At 39.5% G+C, this 15,629-nt stretch overlaps 1 protein-coding gene across 3 annotated transcripts; it reads left to right on the top strand.

Moving 5' to 3' along the window:
* Positions 1 to 536: 536 nt before the first annotated feature.
* LOC130709896 (uncharacterized) lies at positions 537 to 14,999 on the top strand. 3 transcript variants are annotated; one of them, XM_057559026.1, is made up of 3 exons: positions 537 to 616; positions 2,244 to 4,421; positions 14,656 to 14,999. In XM_057559026.1, the coding sequence occupies exon 2, from the start codon at positions 2,807 to 2,809 to the stop codon at positions 3,644 to 3,646; it is 840 nt and encodes a 279-aa protein (XP_057415009.1). In that variant the 5' UTR covers positions 537 to 616; positions 2,244 to 2,806; the 3' UTR covers positions 3,647 to 4,421; positions 14,656 to 14,999. The 3 variants fall into 3 exon arrangements, with proteins under 3 accessions (XP_057415009.1, XP_057415010.1, XP_057415007.1); XM_057559027.1 differs by lacking the exon at positions 537 to 616 and adding an exon at positions 678 to 1,079; XM_057559024.1 differs by lacking the exon at positions 537 to 616 and adding an exon at positions 689 to 1,207.
* Positions 15,000 to 15,629: the final 630 nt, after the last annotated feature.

Raw genomic sequence — 15,629 nt, 5'->3', positions numbered from 1 at the left:
ATTGCATGTTCCAGAATAATGTGCACAAGTAATCACATAGCCTAAGATTAACCATTTAACCACTTAGCAAGTATGGCATGTGAATCAAGTAGTTGCGGTAAAACATAACCCTGTCCTATCCACTAGGAAGCAGTAAGACAGAAACCAGTAAACGGCCGAAGCCTCTCAGAAAACGGAGACACACGTCTCATATTAGTTTCATGTAACACCCCGTTTTTAATTAAAATAATGTTGGTATTTTATTTTAATTAAGATTATATTGTATGGTGGTTTAATAGGTGATATATTAATACTTTAATGAAAAAAAATAATTTTTTTGTGATGCTGAGTGTGTTTTATGAAATGGAAGAGAGCTAGGGGTGAAAGTTAGGATTAAAAATAGAGACAAGGACTAGGAGAGATTTTAGGATTTTTAGTTTAGCCCTTGAGGAATTAGGTTTAGATGGTTTAATAAGGATGGGGAAGCAGCTAAAGAAAAAAAAAATAAGAAAGAAGAGGACGCGTGAAAGAAGGAGAAAAAAAAAAGAAGGTTGTGCGTGAAGTAGAAGGAAGAGAGGGAGAGCGGATCGGCTTCGGAGAATTCGATCGGGAACGGGGAGCTGCACTCAATCCAAAGGTAAGGGTGGGATTTTGAGTTTCTAATGGAATTATGGTGAATGATATTACGGATTTGGGAGATGTAGAATTGTTTCTGTTAATGATGTTCTGGAAATCTGATTTGAAATCCATTGATTTTGGGATTTTCTTTTGTGTGATTGAACGGGGTGAGGGCAGAACCATAGTATTCTAGGAGTTTTGGGTTGAGGTTCCCTTTTGATTTTCTTTATGATCACGCACATAAGGACTGTTAGGTAGCATGCTTGTTAGGTTTTGTGTCTTGTTTGATGAGAAACAACTTTAATCACTTATTTTGGAACATAAAACGGACTGGTCATTTTCCTGGTATGAACCGTGACTTTCGAAGCCTTTTAGAGCCTGTTTAGAGTGCTCGAATAATGTTGCGTTGAACTGAGAAAGTGTAGGCCTTTGAAAGAGCTTTCTGGAATGATATGGTACATAATTTTTGGTTGAGAGACGAGGTCTGTAAGTTCAGTTTAGTAAACCATGTTTTTCTGCGCTCTGTATCTGCTATCTCTGCCAGTGAACTTCAACGTGATTTTTCACCTTGTTAATGTGCCCAGAAAATTCTTTGATGAACTAGAAAGAGGTAGAGTTTTCTGTTAGCTTTTCAAATTGAGGTCATTTGTAATTTTTGAACAAGTAACGAATCCTGTAGGTTATCTCTACTGAAATATGTTTCTGCTGTGAGCGTAATTCCTGAACTGCTATATGATTTATGCACGGATTTGATGATGCTGTGCTGCTGTCCAAAATTTCCTGGGCTGGACAGTACACTTCGAGACCTGTTTTCGCCCAGTTAGAGTGCTCAAATGAAGATGTGATCAACTAAGAAATTGTAGGACTTTAAGTTAGCTTTCTAGGCATATAAAATACATGATTTTTGGTTCAGTAACGAATTCAGGAGACCGCTTTTAGTGGCTGGTGTTCCTGCTGTTTTTCCAGATTACGGAAATTCTGATTGTTTTGGAAATATAATTAGATTTAGCTTACATGTTGTATGAAAGTTAGTGACTTTATGTTCCATGTATTAGCTATGAGGATGATGCATGTGGCTGAACACCTTTAGCATGAAATCCATAATTTATTTACCATATGTGATAGCTTCTTCCATGATTGCATGCTTAAGTGAGTTGTTTCATTGATTTGGTGCCAAAATTGCCTAAGATGTCAGGGTAATTGTATAGTTGATAAAAATGCATGTGTGCTGAATTGTGTTGTTTTAAGCGATGTTAGTGATGTAGTGATATAGGCGCAATGCCTCATGTTGAAGTGATGATTATGAGATGTATACGTCCTTTTGAGTCGCATAGCATCTGCATACTCTGTGATGGCATGTATTGGCGATTTGTGATGAAGGCTTATGCCTTGTGCCTCCAATAATTGGCAATTCGTGATGAGGGCTGAAGCCCTGTTGGTACCACATACATATGCATAGTCATTGTTGTGTTCGAATTGTATCCGAGTCGATGACGTTATTTGTGACTGTTTTAGTAACTGAGCTATATGAATATAAAAAGAAGTGGTGTGACATTAATCTAGCATATTTATTGCCATTCTTATATTTATGATACTCGATATCTCACCCCTTCTGTTTGAATGTTACCCTTGTTGGTAACGTGCAGGTAATTAGGAGGAGTAGTCTATAGCCTTTATTTCGAGTTGGAGTCCTTGCTCTGATACGTAGCACTCGGGGGGGAAATGGACGCTTGTTTTCCTTCTATTATAATTTGAATTAAGTTGTTATTTGAGAAGTTGTTTCTGTTTTAAGTTGTGGGCAAGATACTATGTTTTCTTTAAGTTTTAAAGACACTGGATTCGCTGCATAACTATTTGTCAAAGTGAACTAGTTCAAAGACTAATTAACTGTCACAAGAGCATTTAAGTTTATTTATGAGTTCATCTCAAAGTTTATGTGCTATGTATCTGTTACAGGAGCATTATGATAATGTTTTAAGTGATTATGTAATGCCCCATGAGTGTTAGAATTTTTATCACTCTGATATTTACAATACATATACCGTTTAGAATTGGGGTGTTACATTAGTGGTATCAGAGCAATGGTTGGTCAGTGACCAAGTTTTTAGTATAATATATATTCTAATACTTACTGATACTCGATATGTGTAAGTAGCACTATCGAACTGTTGTTTGATAAGAGTTGTTGGCTGTTTGGAGATTCAGGAAAATGGTTGCCGGAAGGAATGATGAAGCTATCGCTGAGGCATTGGCAATGTTGGTTGGCGCCATTGGGCAAGGTCAGCAAGCGAACCTTGGGAACCATAATCAGGATGAATTCCGTGCTTTGGGAAAGTTTCAGAGGAACAATCCGCCAACCTTTGAAGGAGCATACGACCCTGACAAAGCACAGGCATGGCTGAAAGCAATTGAGAAGATCTTTCGAGTCATGAATTGTACTGACGCGCAGAAGGTGCAGTTTGGCACCCATATGCTTGAGAAAGAAGCTGAAGATTGGTGGGACAACACTGTTCAGAGGTTTGAAGGTGATGGGATGGAGATTACTTGGGATCTTTTCAAGGGTGCATTTCTGGAGAAGTACTATCCAGAAGATGTGCGTGGAAAGAAGGAAATTGAGTTTCTTGAACTCAAGCAGGGTAATGGAACCGTGGCGGAGTATGCTACAAAGTTTGAGGAATTGATTAAGTTTTGTCCCCACTACAATATTGCCGAAGCTGAGAGATCTAAGTGTAACAAGTTTGTGAATGGTTTGAGACCTGAGATCAAGATGGTTGTGGGATATCAACAGATTATCCGATTTTCTGACCTGGTTAACAGGAGTAGGATATATGATGAGGATAGCAGGGAAAGTGCTGCTCACTACAAGTCTTTGAAAGAGAAGAAAGAAAAGGGGCAATTCAGAGGGAAACCGTATGGGAATCCTGTTGATAACGGTAAACAAGAAGCTGGTAATGACAAGAAGCCGAGTGGGGGAGGAGCTCCTAATCTGGTTAGGTGCTACAAGTGTGGTGTTGAAGGACATCGTTCTCCTGAATGTCCCAATTCATAAGCAACATGATTTAAGTGTGGCAAGCTGGGCCACAAATCCTTTGAGTGCCTAGAAGGTAAAACTGTGGCATGCTACAGATGTGGAGAGCAAGGTCACATCAGTACTAATTGTGACAAACCCAAGAAGGATCCTGCAAGGGGGAAGGTGTTTGCTTTATCTGGTGCTGAGACTACTGCTGAGGATAGACTAATTCGAAGTACGTGCTTTATTAATGGCACATCTTTGATTGCCATTATTATTATGGGTGTGATGCATTCTTTATTTCATTGGAGCTTGAGAGTCAGATGAGAGAGTCCTACCCCGAATTGTTCGTTTAAGGAAATTTTCGAGGGCGAAAATTCTTAAGTGGGGGAGAGTTGTAACACCCCGTTTTTAATTAAAATAATGTTGGTATTTTATTTTAATTAAGATTATATTGTATGGTGGTTTAATAGGTGATATATTAATACTTTAATGAAATAAAATAATTTTTTTGTGATGCTGAGTGTGTTTTATGAAATGGAAGAGAGCTAGGGGGTGAAAGTTAGGATTAAAAATAGAGACAAGGACTAGGAGAGATTTTAGGATTTTTAGTTTAGCCCTTGAGGAATTAGGTTTAGATGGTTTAATAAGGATGGGGAAGCAGCTAAAGAAAAAAAAATAAGAAAGAAGAGGACGCGTGAAAGAAGGAGGAAAAAAAAAGAAGAAGGCTGTGCGTGAAGTAGCAGGAAGAGAGGGAGAGCGGATCGGCTTCGGAGAATTCGATCGGGAACGGGGAGCTGCACTCAATCCAAAGGTAAGGGTGGGATTTTGAGTTTCTAATGGAATTATGGTGAATGATATTAGGGATTTGGGAGATGTAGAATTGTTACTGTTAATGATGTTCTGGAAATCTGATTTGAAATCCATTGATTTTGGGATTTTCTTTTGTGTGATTGAACGGGGTGAGGGCAGAACCATAGTATGCTAGAAGTTTTGGGTTGAGGTTCCCTTTTGATTTTCTTTATGATCACGCACATAAGGACTGTTAGGTAGCATGCTTGTTAGGTTTTGTGTCTTGTTTGATGAGAAACAACTTTAATCACTTATTTTGGAACATAAAACGGACTGGTCATTTTCCTGGTATGAACCGTGACTTTCGAAGCCTTTTAGAGCCTGTTTAGAGTGCTCGAATAATGTTGCGTTGAACTGAGAAAGTGTAGGCCTTTGAAAGAGCTTTCTGGAGTGATATGGTACATAATTTTTGGTTGAGAGACGAGGTCTGTAAGTTCAGTTTAGTAAACCATGTTTTTCTGCGCTCTGTATCTGCTATCTCTGCCAGTGAACTTCAACGTGATTTTTCACCTTGTTAATGTGCCCAGAAAATTCTTTGATGAACTAGAAAGAGGTAGAGTTTTCTGTTAGCTTTTCAAATTGAGGTCATTTGTAATTTTTGAACAAGTAACGAATCCTGTAGGTTATCTCTACTGAAATATGTTTCTGCTGTGAGCGTAATTCCTGAACTGCTATATGATTTATGCACGGATTTGATAATGCTGTGCTGCTGTCCAAAATTTCTTGGGCTGGACAGTACACTTCGAGACCTGTTTTCGCCCAGTTAGAGTGCTCAAATGAAGATGTGATCAACTAAGAAATCGTAGGACTTTAAGTTAGCTTTCTAGGCATATAAAATACATGATTTTTGGTTCAGTAACGAATTCAGGAGACCGCTTTTAGTGGCTGGTGTTCCTGCTGTTTTTCCAGATTACGGAAATTCTGATTGTTTTGGAAATATAATTAGATTTAGCTTACATGTTGTATGAAAGTTAGTGTCTTTATGTTCCATGTATTAGCTATGAGGATGATGCATGTGGCTGAACACCTTTAGCATGAAATCCATAATTTATTTACCATATGTGATAGCTTCTTCCATGATTGCATGCTTAAGTGAGTTGTTTCATTGATTTGGTGCCAAAATTGCCTAAGATGTCAGGGTAATTGTATAGTTGATAAAAATGCATGTGTGCTGAATTGTGTTGTTTTAAGCGATGTTAGTGAAGGTATGAAAAACGGTAGAAAGGGGGGGTTTGAATAACGTTTTCAGTATAAAACTTCCACCTTAAAGATTTTGACAAATCTTTCGAGAACTTAAGTGCTAAAGATAAGAGATAGAAAAGCACACAAGGATTTTATCCTGGTTCACTTGATAAATCACTCAAGCTACTCCAGTCCACCCGTTAAGGTGATTTCTTCCTTCTTAGAATGAAGGCAATCCACTAATCAGGTAAGAGTTACAACTGCACTTGAAACCTACAAGTGACTAACAATTACACTGACTTAGCTCACACTAAGATTCACTCTCTTAGTCTTCTCTAGGATCCGATCAACCTTGATCTCCTAAAGGAACTAAACAAACTGTTTATCAAAGAATTGTTTACAAGAGATTTGCTTCTAAAAAGCTAATAGTAAACTCAATGAATTTCAGATGAAAGAAAGCTTAGAAGAATTTGAATTTGTCTTGCGCGTATGTGAATGCTTCTAGCCGCTTCTTTCAGTCTTCAGCCTCTTTATATACTCCAAGGATTAGGGTTGAGCGTTGCATGGGAAATGCTACCGTTGGAGGGCAGTTCTGGAAAATCCAGCTTCTGCTGTGTCTGAGACTGTTAGGTAGGTCGTCAGGATAGTACATATGCTTTTGTACTTGGATAGCGACGCGACCTTTAAACCTAGGAGACTTCTGATCAGGGGAATGCTTCATATTGGAACTTGTGAAGCCGGTTGATCAGAGTCAGAGGGAAAGCCCAGATCCTCTGACCATTGTTTCTTCTGATTCTGAACTCAGAGGGAAGAACATGGTCTTCAGAGTATCTTGCTTCTGGACATCAGAACTTCACTAATCAGCTTCTGGATCTTCAGAGTCTTCTACACCATCAGAACATCTGAGCCTTCAGTGTTTCTTGGTTATCAGACTTTCTGGATCTTCAGAGCTTCTCGTGACTGAGTCCACATCAGAGTTTGTATAACTTCAGAACTTCTGAAGCTTTTCCACTGTTCATACTGAACATGGTGAATGCGAAAGCGTTGCTTGGGTAGCTCTTTATACACAGTGCTTCTGATTTGTGTGAGATTGAGTTGAGGTCAGAGCCTGCAAGTAGCACACTCAGAAAAACACGTTAGAGTACCACAATTGTTCATATCAAAAGGTTAACTTGTAATCATCAAAACATAGAGTTGTACTACTAGATCAAAACTTGATCTTACAATCTCCCCCTTTTTGATGATGACAAAACTAAGATTTTTGATGAACAATTCTTAAAAATTAAACTGAATTCGCTCAGAGTTTAGAGATATAGAATAAGACTTATCCTGATGTGAATAGTTTATCTTGCTCATTCTGAATTCAAGTCACTGCTTGATTCTGAGCTTAGCTCCCCCTGAATCTAATACTTGATGAAAACGTTAGTAAAGTCTAGATTCTGAGCTAAATGATATAAGAGTTCAGAGAGAAAAACTTATGACATAGATGAAAATCGAGTAATCAGAGCGCATAAGTAATCAGAGTCACGGACGGGGTATCAGAGTCTTGGTTAACAGAGTCAACTTATAATCACTTCAGAAGAAGTGAAATGTATTCCTTGTATTTGCCCAGTGACACATCTATGGTCATGAAGGTGGAACTCTTAAATTCTCCAAAAGAAAAAATAAATCACACTAACACATCTTACACATCAAAAACTGGGTTTACTCCCCCTTTTTGTCATAAGCAAAAAGCTTGGGGTGTGAAAAACTTAGCTTGAAGTACAAGGTACTCCCCCTTAGAGAAGGTCTAAGTTTAAAGGAAAAGAAAATGAGGCAAGAATCTGAGTTAGGCGAATTAAATAGAAGAGTTAATGCAAGAGAAGAACGTTTACCACCGGTCAAGTGAGTAAAGAGAAGGGTCAGTTACCAAGAACTTAATCTCGAGAAACCGTAGGAGCATTAACTTTCAGAGAGAAAGTGAAGCCTATATAAAGTGTTGGAGAGAAAGGTAAGCTTCACACCTCGAACAAGTTTCAGTAAGAAAATGGCATCATACATCGTAGCACTAGAAGAGCTGAGGAAGAAGGCCTTTGAGGAGGACTTGTTCCTTAACATCAGGCATCCAGAGGGTACAACGACCATCGCGGAGCTGACACGGACACTGCTGGAAGAGGACCTGCGTCCAGAGGTGAAGAGAGACCTGAGGGAATTTCTTGCCTTCGTGGAGGAGGTGCAAGAACTCAGCCGGCTTGAACTCAAGCTGCTGGAAGAAAAAGAGAGTTTGGAAGAGAAGCTCAAGACCGCAGAAGAGATTCTGGAGAGGAATGAGCTAAAGGACAGGCTCAACAACATCCGGCATGCACTGGAGCGTCTGGAGAAGGATAGGTCAGAGCAGCGCCATGAGTGCAGAAGAATGAGGAGGGATCCTCCATTCTAGACTTAGGAGGGATCCTCCATTCACTCTGGACAAAAGTCCATGTTTAGATTTTTCATAATAAAATTAAATCTATCCTCTGCTAAGGGCTTTGTAAAGATATCTGCCCATTGATGGTCAGTATCAACAAACTTCAGAAGAAGTACGCCCTTCTGTACATAATCTCTAATAAAGTGATACTTTACCTCAATGTGCTTTGCCCTTGAATGCAGGATAGGATTCTTACTCAATGAGATTGCAGCAGTGTTATCACAATAGATTGGGATATTGCTCTCAAGGATCTGATAATCCTCCAGCTGATGTTTCATCCAGAGCATCTGAGTGCTGCATATTGCTGCTGAGATATATTCTGCCTCTGCAGTTGATAGTGCAATGGTTGATTGCCTCTTGCTTGCCCATGAGACTAGATTGCTTCCCAGAAATTAACAATTTCCGGAAGTACTTTTCCTCTCTGTTCTGTCTCCAGCATAATCAGCATCACAGTAACCTGAAAGCTTATACTCTGATGTTTTCTTATACATCAAGCCAAGGTTAGTGGTGCCTTTCAGATACCTTAGGATCCTCTTAACAGCAGTTAAGTGGGTTTCCCTTGGATCTGATTGGAAACGAGCACATAAATGAACACTAAATAGTATGTCTGGCCTAGATGCAGTTAAGTATAGAAGTGAACCTATCATGCCACGATAGAGCTTCTGACATACTTTACCACTTTTATCTTCTTTCTCCAGAATGCATGTAGGATGCATTGGAGTCTTGGCCACTGTAGATTCCAGCATATTGAACTTCTTCAGAAGTTCTTTAGTGTACTTGCTCTGATGGATATATGTTCCTTCTGGTGTTTGATCAACTTGTATTCCCAGAAAGTACTTTAATTCTCCCATCATACTCATCTCAAATTCAGCCTGCATCATCTCAGAAAATTCTTTGCATAGAGATTGATTAGCAGAACCAAATATAATATCATCAACATAAATTTGCACAATTAAGATATCATCTTTATAAGTCTTGCAAAAAAGAGTTGTATCTACTTTACCCCTTACAAACTCATTCTCCAGAAGGAATGAGCTAAGTCTCTCATACCATGCTCTGGGAGCTTGCTTCAGACCGTAGAGTGATTTCTTCAATTTGAACACATGGTCTGGTTTCTTCTCATCTTCAAAACCTGGGGGTTGATGAACATAAACTTCCTCTGAGATATAACCATTTAGGAAGGCACTCTTTACGTCCATCTGATGTAGAACTATGTTGTGATTTACTGAGAAAGAGATAAACAGTCTGATTGCCTCCAGTCTTGCTACTGGAGCAAATGTTTCAGTGTAGTCTATTCCTTCCTGCTGGCTGTAGCCTTGAGCAACTAGCCTTGCCTTGTTTCTGACTACATCTCCTTTCTCATTCAGCTTGTTTCTGAATACCCATTTCGTTCCAATAACATGGACACTCTCAGGTTTCTTCACTAAGCTCCAAACATCGTTCTTGGAAAATTGATTCAATTCTTCTTCCATGGCCAGAATCCAATCCTTGTCCTGAAGAGCTTCATCTATGGACTTGGGTTCAATTAAGGACACCAATCCTTTCAGACTGAGCAAGGTCTCTTCAGAGGGTCTGAAGGCAGATCTGGTTCTGACTGGTTCGTCTTTGTTGCCCAGAATCAATTCCTTAGGGTGAGCTGCAGTGATTCTGCTCTTCTTCAGAGTTTGTGAGTTAGAGGGACCAGCTTCTTCCTCTGGTTCATCTTCATCTGGCTCAACTTCCTCTGGAGCTTTGCCTTTGTCAGAAACATTAATGCTTAAATCTGCAAACTTTTCAACTAGCTTTGACTGGTCAGAGTCAAGCTTATCGTCAAATCTAACATGAATAGATTCTTCAATAGTCTTAGCATCAGTATTATAAAATCTAAAACCTTTAGATCTCTCAGAGTAACCGAGCAATAGACACTTAGAAGACTTAGCATCAAATTTATGCAATCTATCCTTAGTATTGAGAACATAACAAACACAGCCAAAAGGATGAAAATAAGAAATGTTGGGTTTTATGTTCTTCCACAATTCATAAGGAGTCTTATTCAGAATTGGTCTCACAGAGATTCTGTTATGAATGTAACATGCTGTATTTACTGCCTCTGCCCAAAAGTGCTTAGCCATGCCAGTTTCTTGGAGCATGGTTCTAGCCATCTCCTGAAGAGTTCTGTTCTTCCTCTCAACAACACCGTTTTGTTGAGGAGTTCTGGGACAAGAGAAATCATGTGCAATTCCATAGGAATCAAACAGACTCTCAAACTTGTCATTCTCAAACTCTCCACCATGGTCGCTTCTGACACGCACAATCCTACAAGCCTTCTCGTTTTGCACTTGAGCAATGAAGGTAGAGAACACAGCATGAGACTCATCCTTGCGGGTTAGAAACTTTACCCATGTCCAGCGGCTATAGTCATCAACGATAACCATCCCATATCTCTTGCCACCTATAGACTCAGTTTTCACTGGTCCAAAAAGGTCGATATGCAGAAGTTCTAACGGCCTTGAGGTTGAGACAACATTCTTTGCCTTGAAAGGGACTTTTGTGAATTTGCCTTTCTGACATGCTTCACAAAGAGCGTCTGAAGCGAACTTCAGATTGGGTAAGCCCCTGACAAGGTTTAGCTTGCTCAGCTGAGAAATCTTTCTCATACTGGCATGCCCTAACCGTCTATGCCATACCCACTGCTCTTCATTAACAGACAGAAGGCACTTCACATTCTGAGCCTCCAACTCAGATAATCTGATCTTATAAATGTTGTTCTTCCTCTTGCTGTTAAACAGAACAGAGCCATCGATTTGACTTACAGCCCGGCAGGACTTTTGATTGAATATAACATCATAACCCTTGTCAGCTAATTGACTTATAGACAATAAGTTATGTGTTAAGCCGTCTACCAATAACACATTATCAATGCATGGACTACTATCTACACAAATAGTACCAGTACCAACAATTTTACCCTTTTCATTTCCTCCAAAGCCAACTTCGCCTCCAGGCTTAAGTTTCAGCTCTCGGAACATACGCCTTTCTCCCGTCATGTGACGCGAGCATCCACTGTCCAGATACCATGATTGGTGTTTCAGTGGAGCTATCAAGGATATCTGCAACATAGATAATCTTGTCCTTAGGTACCCACTTTCTGGGTCCTCTCTTGTTAGTTACCCCAGAGGTTCTGATCACCTTGGGTGTCTCAACATGATATTTTAAAGGAATATTTGCATGATATTTAGTCATAAAGAAAGATCCCTTTTTAAGAGGGTTTTTAGCAACTTTAGCAGGTACAGGATCAGGCAATATGGTACCAGAGGGAACAAAGCATTCATACAAGGATTTAGCTTTAGACACAGAGGACTCATTTCTAATTGGTTTAGAATAGCCAATGCCATGCATTCCATTTCTGCTTACGCCATAGATCATTGAAGCCATTAAGCTTCTATCCACGCTTTTAGCTAGGAATCTTTGAAAAGACTTTTCATACTTAGATTCATTTCTACAATCAGAGGCATCACAGGCAACAATTTCTTCTAACTTAGCAATCTGGTTCTTAAGCACAGAGTTAGAATTGATCAAGGCATGATTATTATTTTTCAAATCAGAAATAATTTTCTCATTTCAGAAGGAGTCTTGGAAACAGCAGATAAGTTCCTTTTCAGCTTCTTATGCTTAGACAATAAGGAGTTATACTTATCCATAATATCAGACAATGCATGTTTCAGTTCAGAGGTAGAGAAAGAAGCGAATACCTCATTTTCATCGTCTGAGTTAGGATCTCCTTCTGATTATGAGTCAGAGTCAACAACTCTCTTTGACTCTGCTTCCTTGTCTTTGACAATCGCCATGAGTCCTTGGACTTCACCATCAGAGTCAACATCCTCTGACTCTGATTCATCAAATGTCACCATCAGACTCTTCTTCGTCTTGAAGTGCTTCTTTGGCTTCTTGTCCTTCTTCAACTTTGGACAATCACTTTTGTAGTGCCCAGATTCTTTGCACTCAAAACATGTGACTTCCTTAATTGAAGACTTCTTCTGGCCTGAGGACTCATACTTTCCTTTTGCCTTTCCAGAGCCTTTAAACTTGCTCTGCCTGTGCTTCCAGATGCGGTTGAGTCTCTTGGAGATCAGAGTCAGCTCATCTTCATCAGAATCTTCTGATGCTTCTTCAGATTCCTCTTCTTCAGCTTGAAGAGCTTTTGACTTCTCAACCTTAGCCTTTTCAGATTTAGATTTCAAGGCTATGGACTTTTTCCTTAGATCTTGCATCTCTGAGCGTTTCAGCTCATGGCATTTCAAAATGCTGATGAGTTCTTCTAAACTCATATTCTCAACGTCTCTCGTGAGCTCTATTGAAGTCACTAAAGGCATCCAACTTTCAGGAAGACACCTGATGACCCTTATGACATGATCTTTTGTTGTGTAGCTCTTGTTGAGAGGTCGTATGCCAGCTACAAGCAGCTGAAATCTGGAGAACATTTCTTCAATGGACTCATTTGGCTCCATGATGAAGGATTCATATTTTTGGATCAAAGACAATGCCTTTGATTCTTTGACTTTCTTGTTTCCTTCATGAGACATCTTCAGAGATTCGAAAATGTCTTTCGCAAACTCAGGATCTGTAATCTTCTGGTACTCTTCATAGGAAATAGCACTTAGAAGAATTGCTCTTGCTTTGTGATGTTGTGAGTACAGCTTCTTTTGATCTGCAGTCATCTTTGACCTTGGGATCTTCTTGCCATCTGCATCAACTGGACGCTCGTAGCCATCCACAATAATATCCCAGAGATCTGCATCGAAACCCAGAAAGAAACTTTCCAGTCTATCTTTCCAATATTCGAACCTTTGACCGTCGAACATAGGAGGCTTTGCATTGTAACCATCTCTTTGAGTTTCACTGGTGGTGGCAGCCATTGTTTTTCACACCGGCCCGGATCACTGAACACTGTTAGGTGTGGTAATGAGAACTTGCGCTCTGATACCAATTGAAGGTATGAAAAACGGTAGAAAGGGGGGGTTTGAATAACGTTTTCAGTATAAAACTTCCACCTTAAAGATTTTGACAAATCTTTCGAGAACTTAAGTGCTAAAGATAAGAGATAGAAAAGCACACAAGGATTTTATCCTGGTTCACTTGATAAATCACTCAAGCTACTCCAGTCCACCCGTTAAGGTGATTTCTTCCTTCTTAGAATGAAAGCAATCCACTAATCAGGTAAGAGTTACAACTGCACTTGAAACCTACAAGTGACTAACAATTACACTGACTTAGCTCACACTAAGATTCACTCTCTTAGTCTTCTCTAGGATCCGATCAACCTTGATCTCCTAAAGGAACTAAACAAACTGTTTATCAAAGAATTGTTTACAAGAGATTTGCTTCTAAAAAGCTAATAGTAAACTCAATGAATTTCAGATGAAAGAAAGCTTAGAAGAATTTGAATTTGTCTTGCGCGTATGTGAATGCTTCTAGCCGCTTCTTTCAGTCTTCAGCCTCTTTATATACTCCAAGGATTAGGGTTGAGCGTTGCATGGGAAATGCTACCGTTGGAGGGCAGTTCTGGAAAATCCAGCTTCTGCTGTGTCTGAGACTGTTAGGTAGGTCGTCAGGATAGTACATATGCTTTTGTACTTGGATAGCGACGCGACCTTTAAACCTAGGAGACTTCTGATCAGGGGAATGCTTCATATTGGAACTTGTGAAGCCGGTTGATCAGAGTCAGAGGGAAAGCCCAGATCCTCTGACCATTGTTTCTTCTGATTCTGAACTCAGAGGGAAGAACATGGTCTTCAGAGTATCTTGCTTCTGGACATCAGAACTTCACTAATCAGCTTCTGGATCTTCAGAGTCTTCTACACCATCAGAACATCTGAGCCTTCAGTGTTTCTTGGTTATCAGACTTTCTGGATCTTCAGAGCTTCACGTGACTGAGTCCACATCAGAGTTTGTATAACTTCAGAACTTCTGAAGCTTTTCCACTGTTCATACTGAACATGGTAAATGCGAAAGCGTTGCTTGGGTAGCTCTTTATACACAGTGCTTCTGATTTGTGTGAGATTGAGTTGAGGTCAGAGCCTGCAAGTAGCACACTCAGAAAAACACGTTAGAGTACCACAATTGTTCATATCAAAAGGTTAACTTGTAATCATCAAAACATAGAGTTGTACTACTAGATCAAAACTTGATCTTACAGTTAGTGATGTAGTGATATAGGCGCAATGCCTCATGTTGAAGTGATGATTATTAGATGTATACGTCCTTTTGAGTCGCATAGCATCTGCATACTCTGTGATGGCCTGTATTGGCGATTTGTGATGAAGGCTTATGCCTTGTGCCTCCAATAATTGGCAATTCGTGATGAGGGCTGAAGCCCTGTTGGTACCACATACATATGCATAGTCATTGTTGTGTTCGAATTATATCCGAGTCGATGACGTTATTTGTGACTGTTTTAGTAACTGAGCTATATGAATATAAAAAGAAGTGGTGTGGCATTAATCTAGCATATTTATTGCCATTCTTATATTTATGATACTCGATATCTCACCCCTTCTGTTTGAATGTTACCCTTGTTGGTAACGTGCAGGTAATTAGGAGGAGTAGTCTATAGCCTTTATTTCGAGTTGGAGTCCTTGCTCTGATACGTAGCACTCGGGGGGGAAATGGACGCTTGTTTTCCTTCTGTTATAATTTGAATTAAGTTGTTATTTGAGAAGTTGTTTCTGTTTTAAGTTGTGGGCAAGATACTATGTTTTCTTTAAGTTTTAAAGACACTGGATTCGCTGCATAACTCTTTGTCAAAGTGAACTAGTTCAAAGACTAATTAACTGTCACAAGAGCATTTAAGTTTATTTATGAGTTCATCTCAAAGTTTATGTGCTATGTATCTGTTACAGGAGCATTATGATAATGTTTTAAGTGATTATGTAATGCCCCATGAGTGTTAGAATTTTTATCACACTGATATTTGCAATACATATACCGTTTAGAATTGGGGTGTTACATTTCACACGGCCGAAGCCTCAAAACATTTTCTCCAGTCAAAGCGATAAAGAAACATAAATAAGCAAGTCGAAGTTATCGACGCCTAAAGCATTAGCTAGCATTGTAAGTTGCCCTTACCTCTAGTTCTTCCAGAATCACAGTGTAAGTCACACTCCCAAGCTTGCTCAGTCAAGTCTAAAGTTTCCACAAACGAACCTTAGAGCAAACAAAGCAAAATCAATCAAAATAAGTCGATACACTCGAAACAATACTAACTAACGTTAGGCAAAGCTCAAGGAGCTTCAGAGTACCACATTTAGGCACGAATGGAAAGGCTTTTCCCGAATGGATGAGTTTTGACTCGATTCAAGTTTTGTACAAAAACACTTTATTCGCTAAAACGTGCATAACTCGAGCTATAGAACTCAGAATGACACAAAACCAGAGCCAAAATTTCGACAACGGAGAGAGCTACGCTATAGCTCAGGCCATACAGACCCAAAATTATTTTTGGACACGGTACCATGGCATATAAGTTTCGGCCATTATCAAAATAGGGCTTCCCGAACTTTTTCT

Source organism: Lotus japonicus, chromosome 4, assembly GCF_012489685.1.
Source record: "Lotus japonicus ecotype B-129 chromosome 4, LjGifu_v1.2".
Classification (NCBI taxonomy): Eukaryota; Viridiplantae; Streptophyta; class Magnoliopsida; order Fabales; family Fabaceae; genus Lotus; species Lotus japonicus.
This window is presented reverse-complemented; position numbering and strand designations above follow the sequence as displayed.

Excerpts from the sequence above, each read along its gene's own strand:
- LOC130709896 (XM_057559026.1), top strand. The coding sequence starts at position 2,807 with ATGGTTGCCGGAAGGAATGATGAAGCTATCGCTGAGGCATTGGCAATG.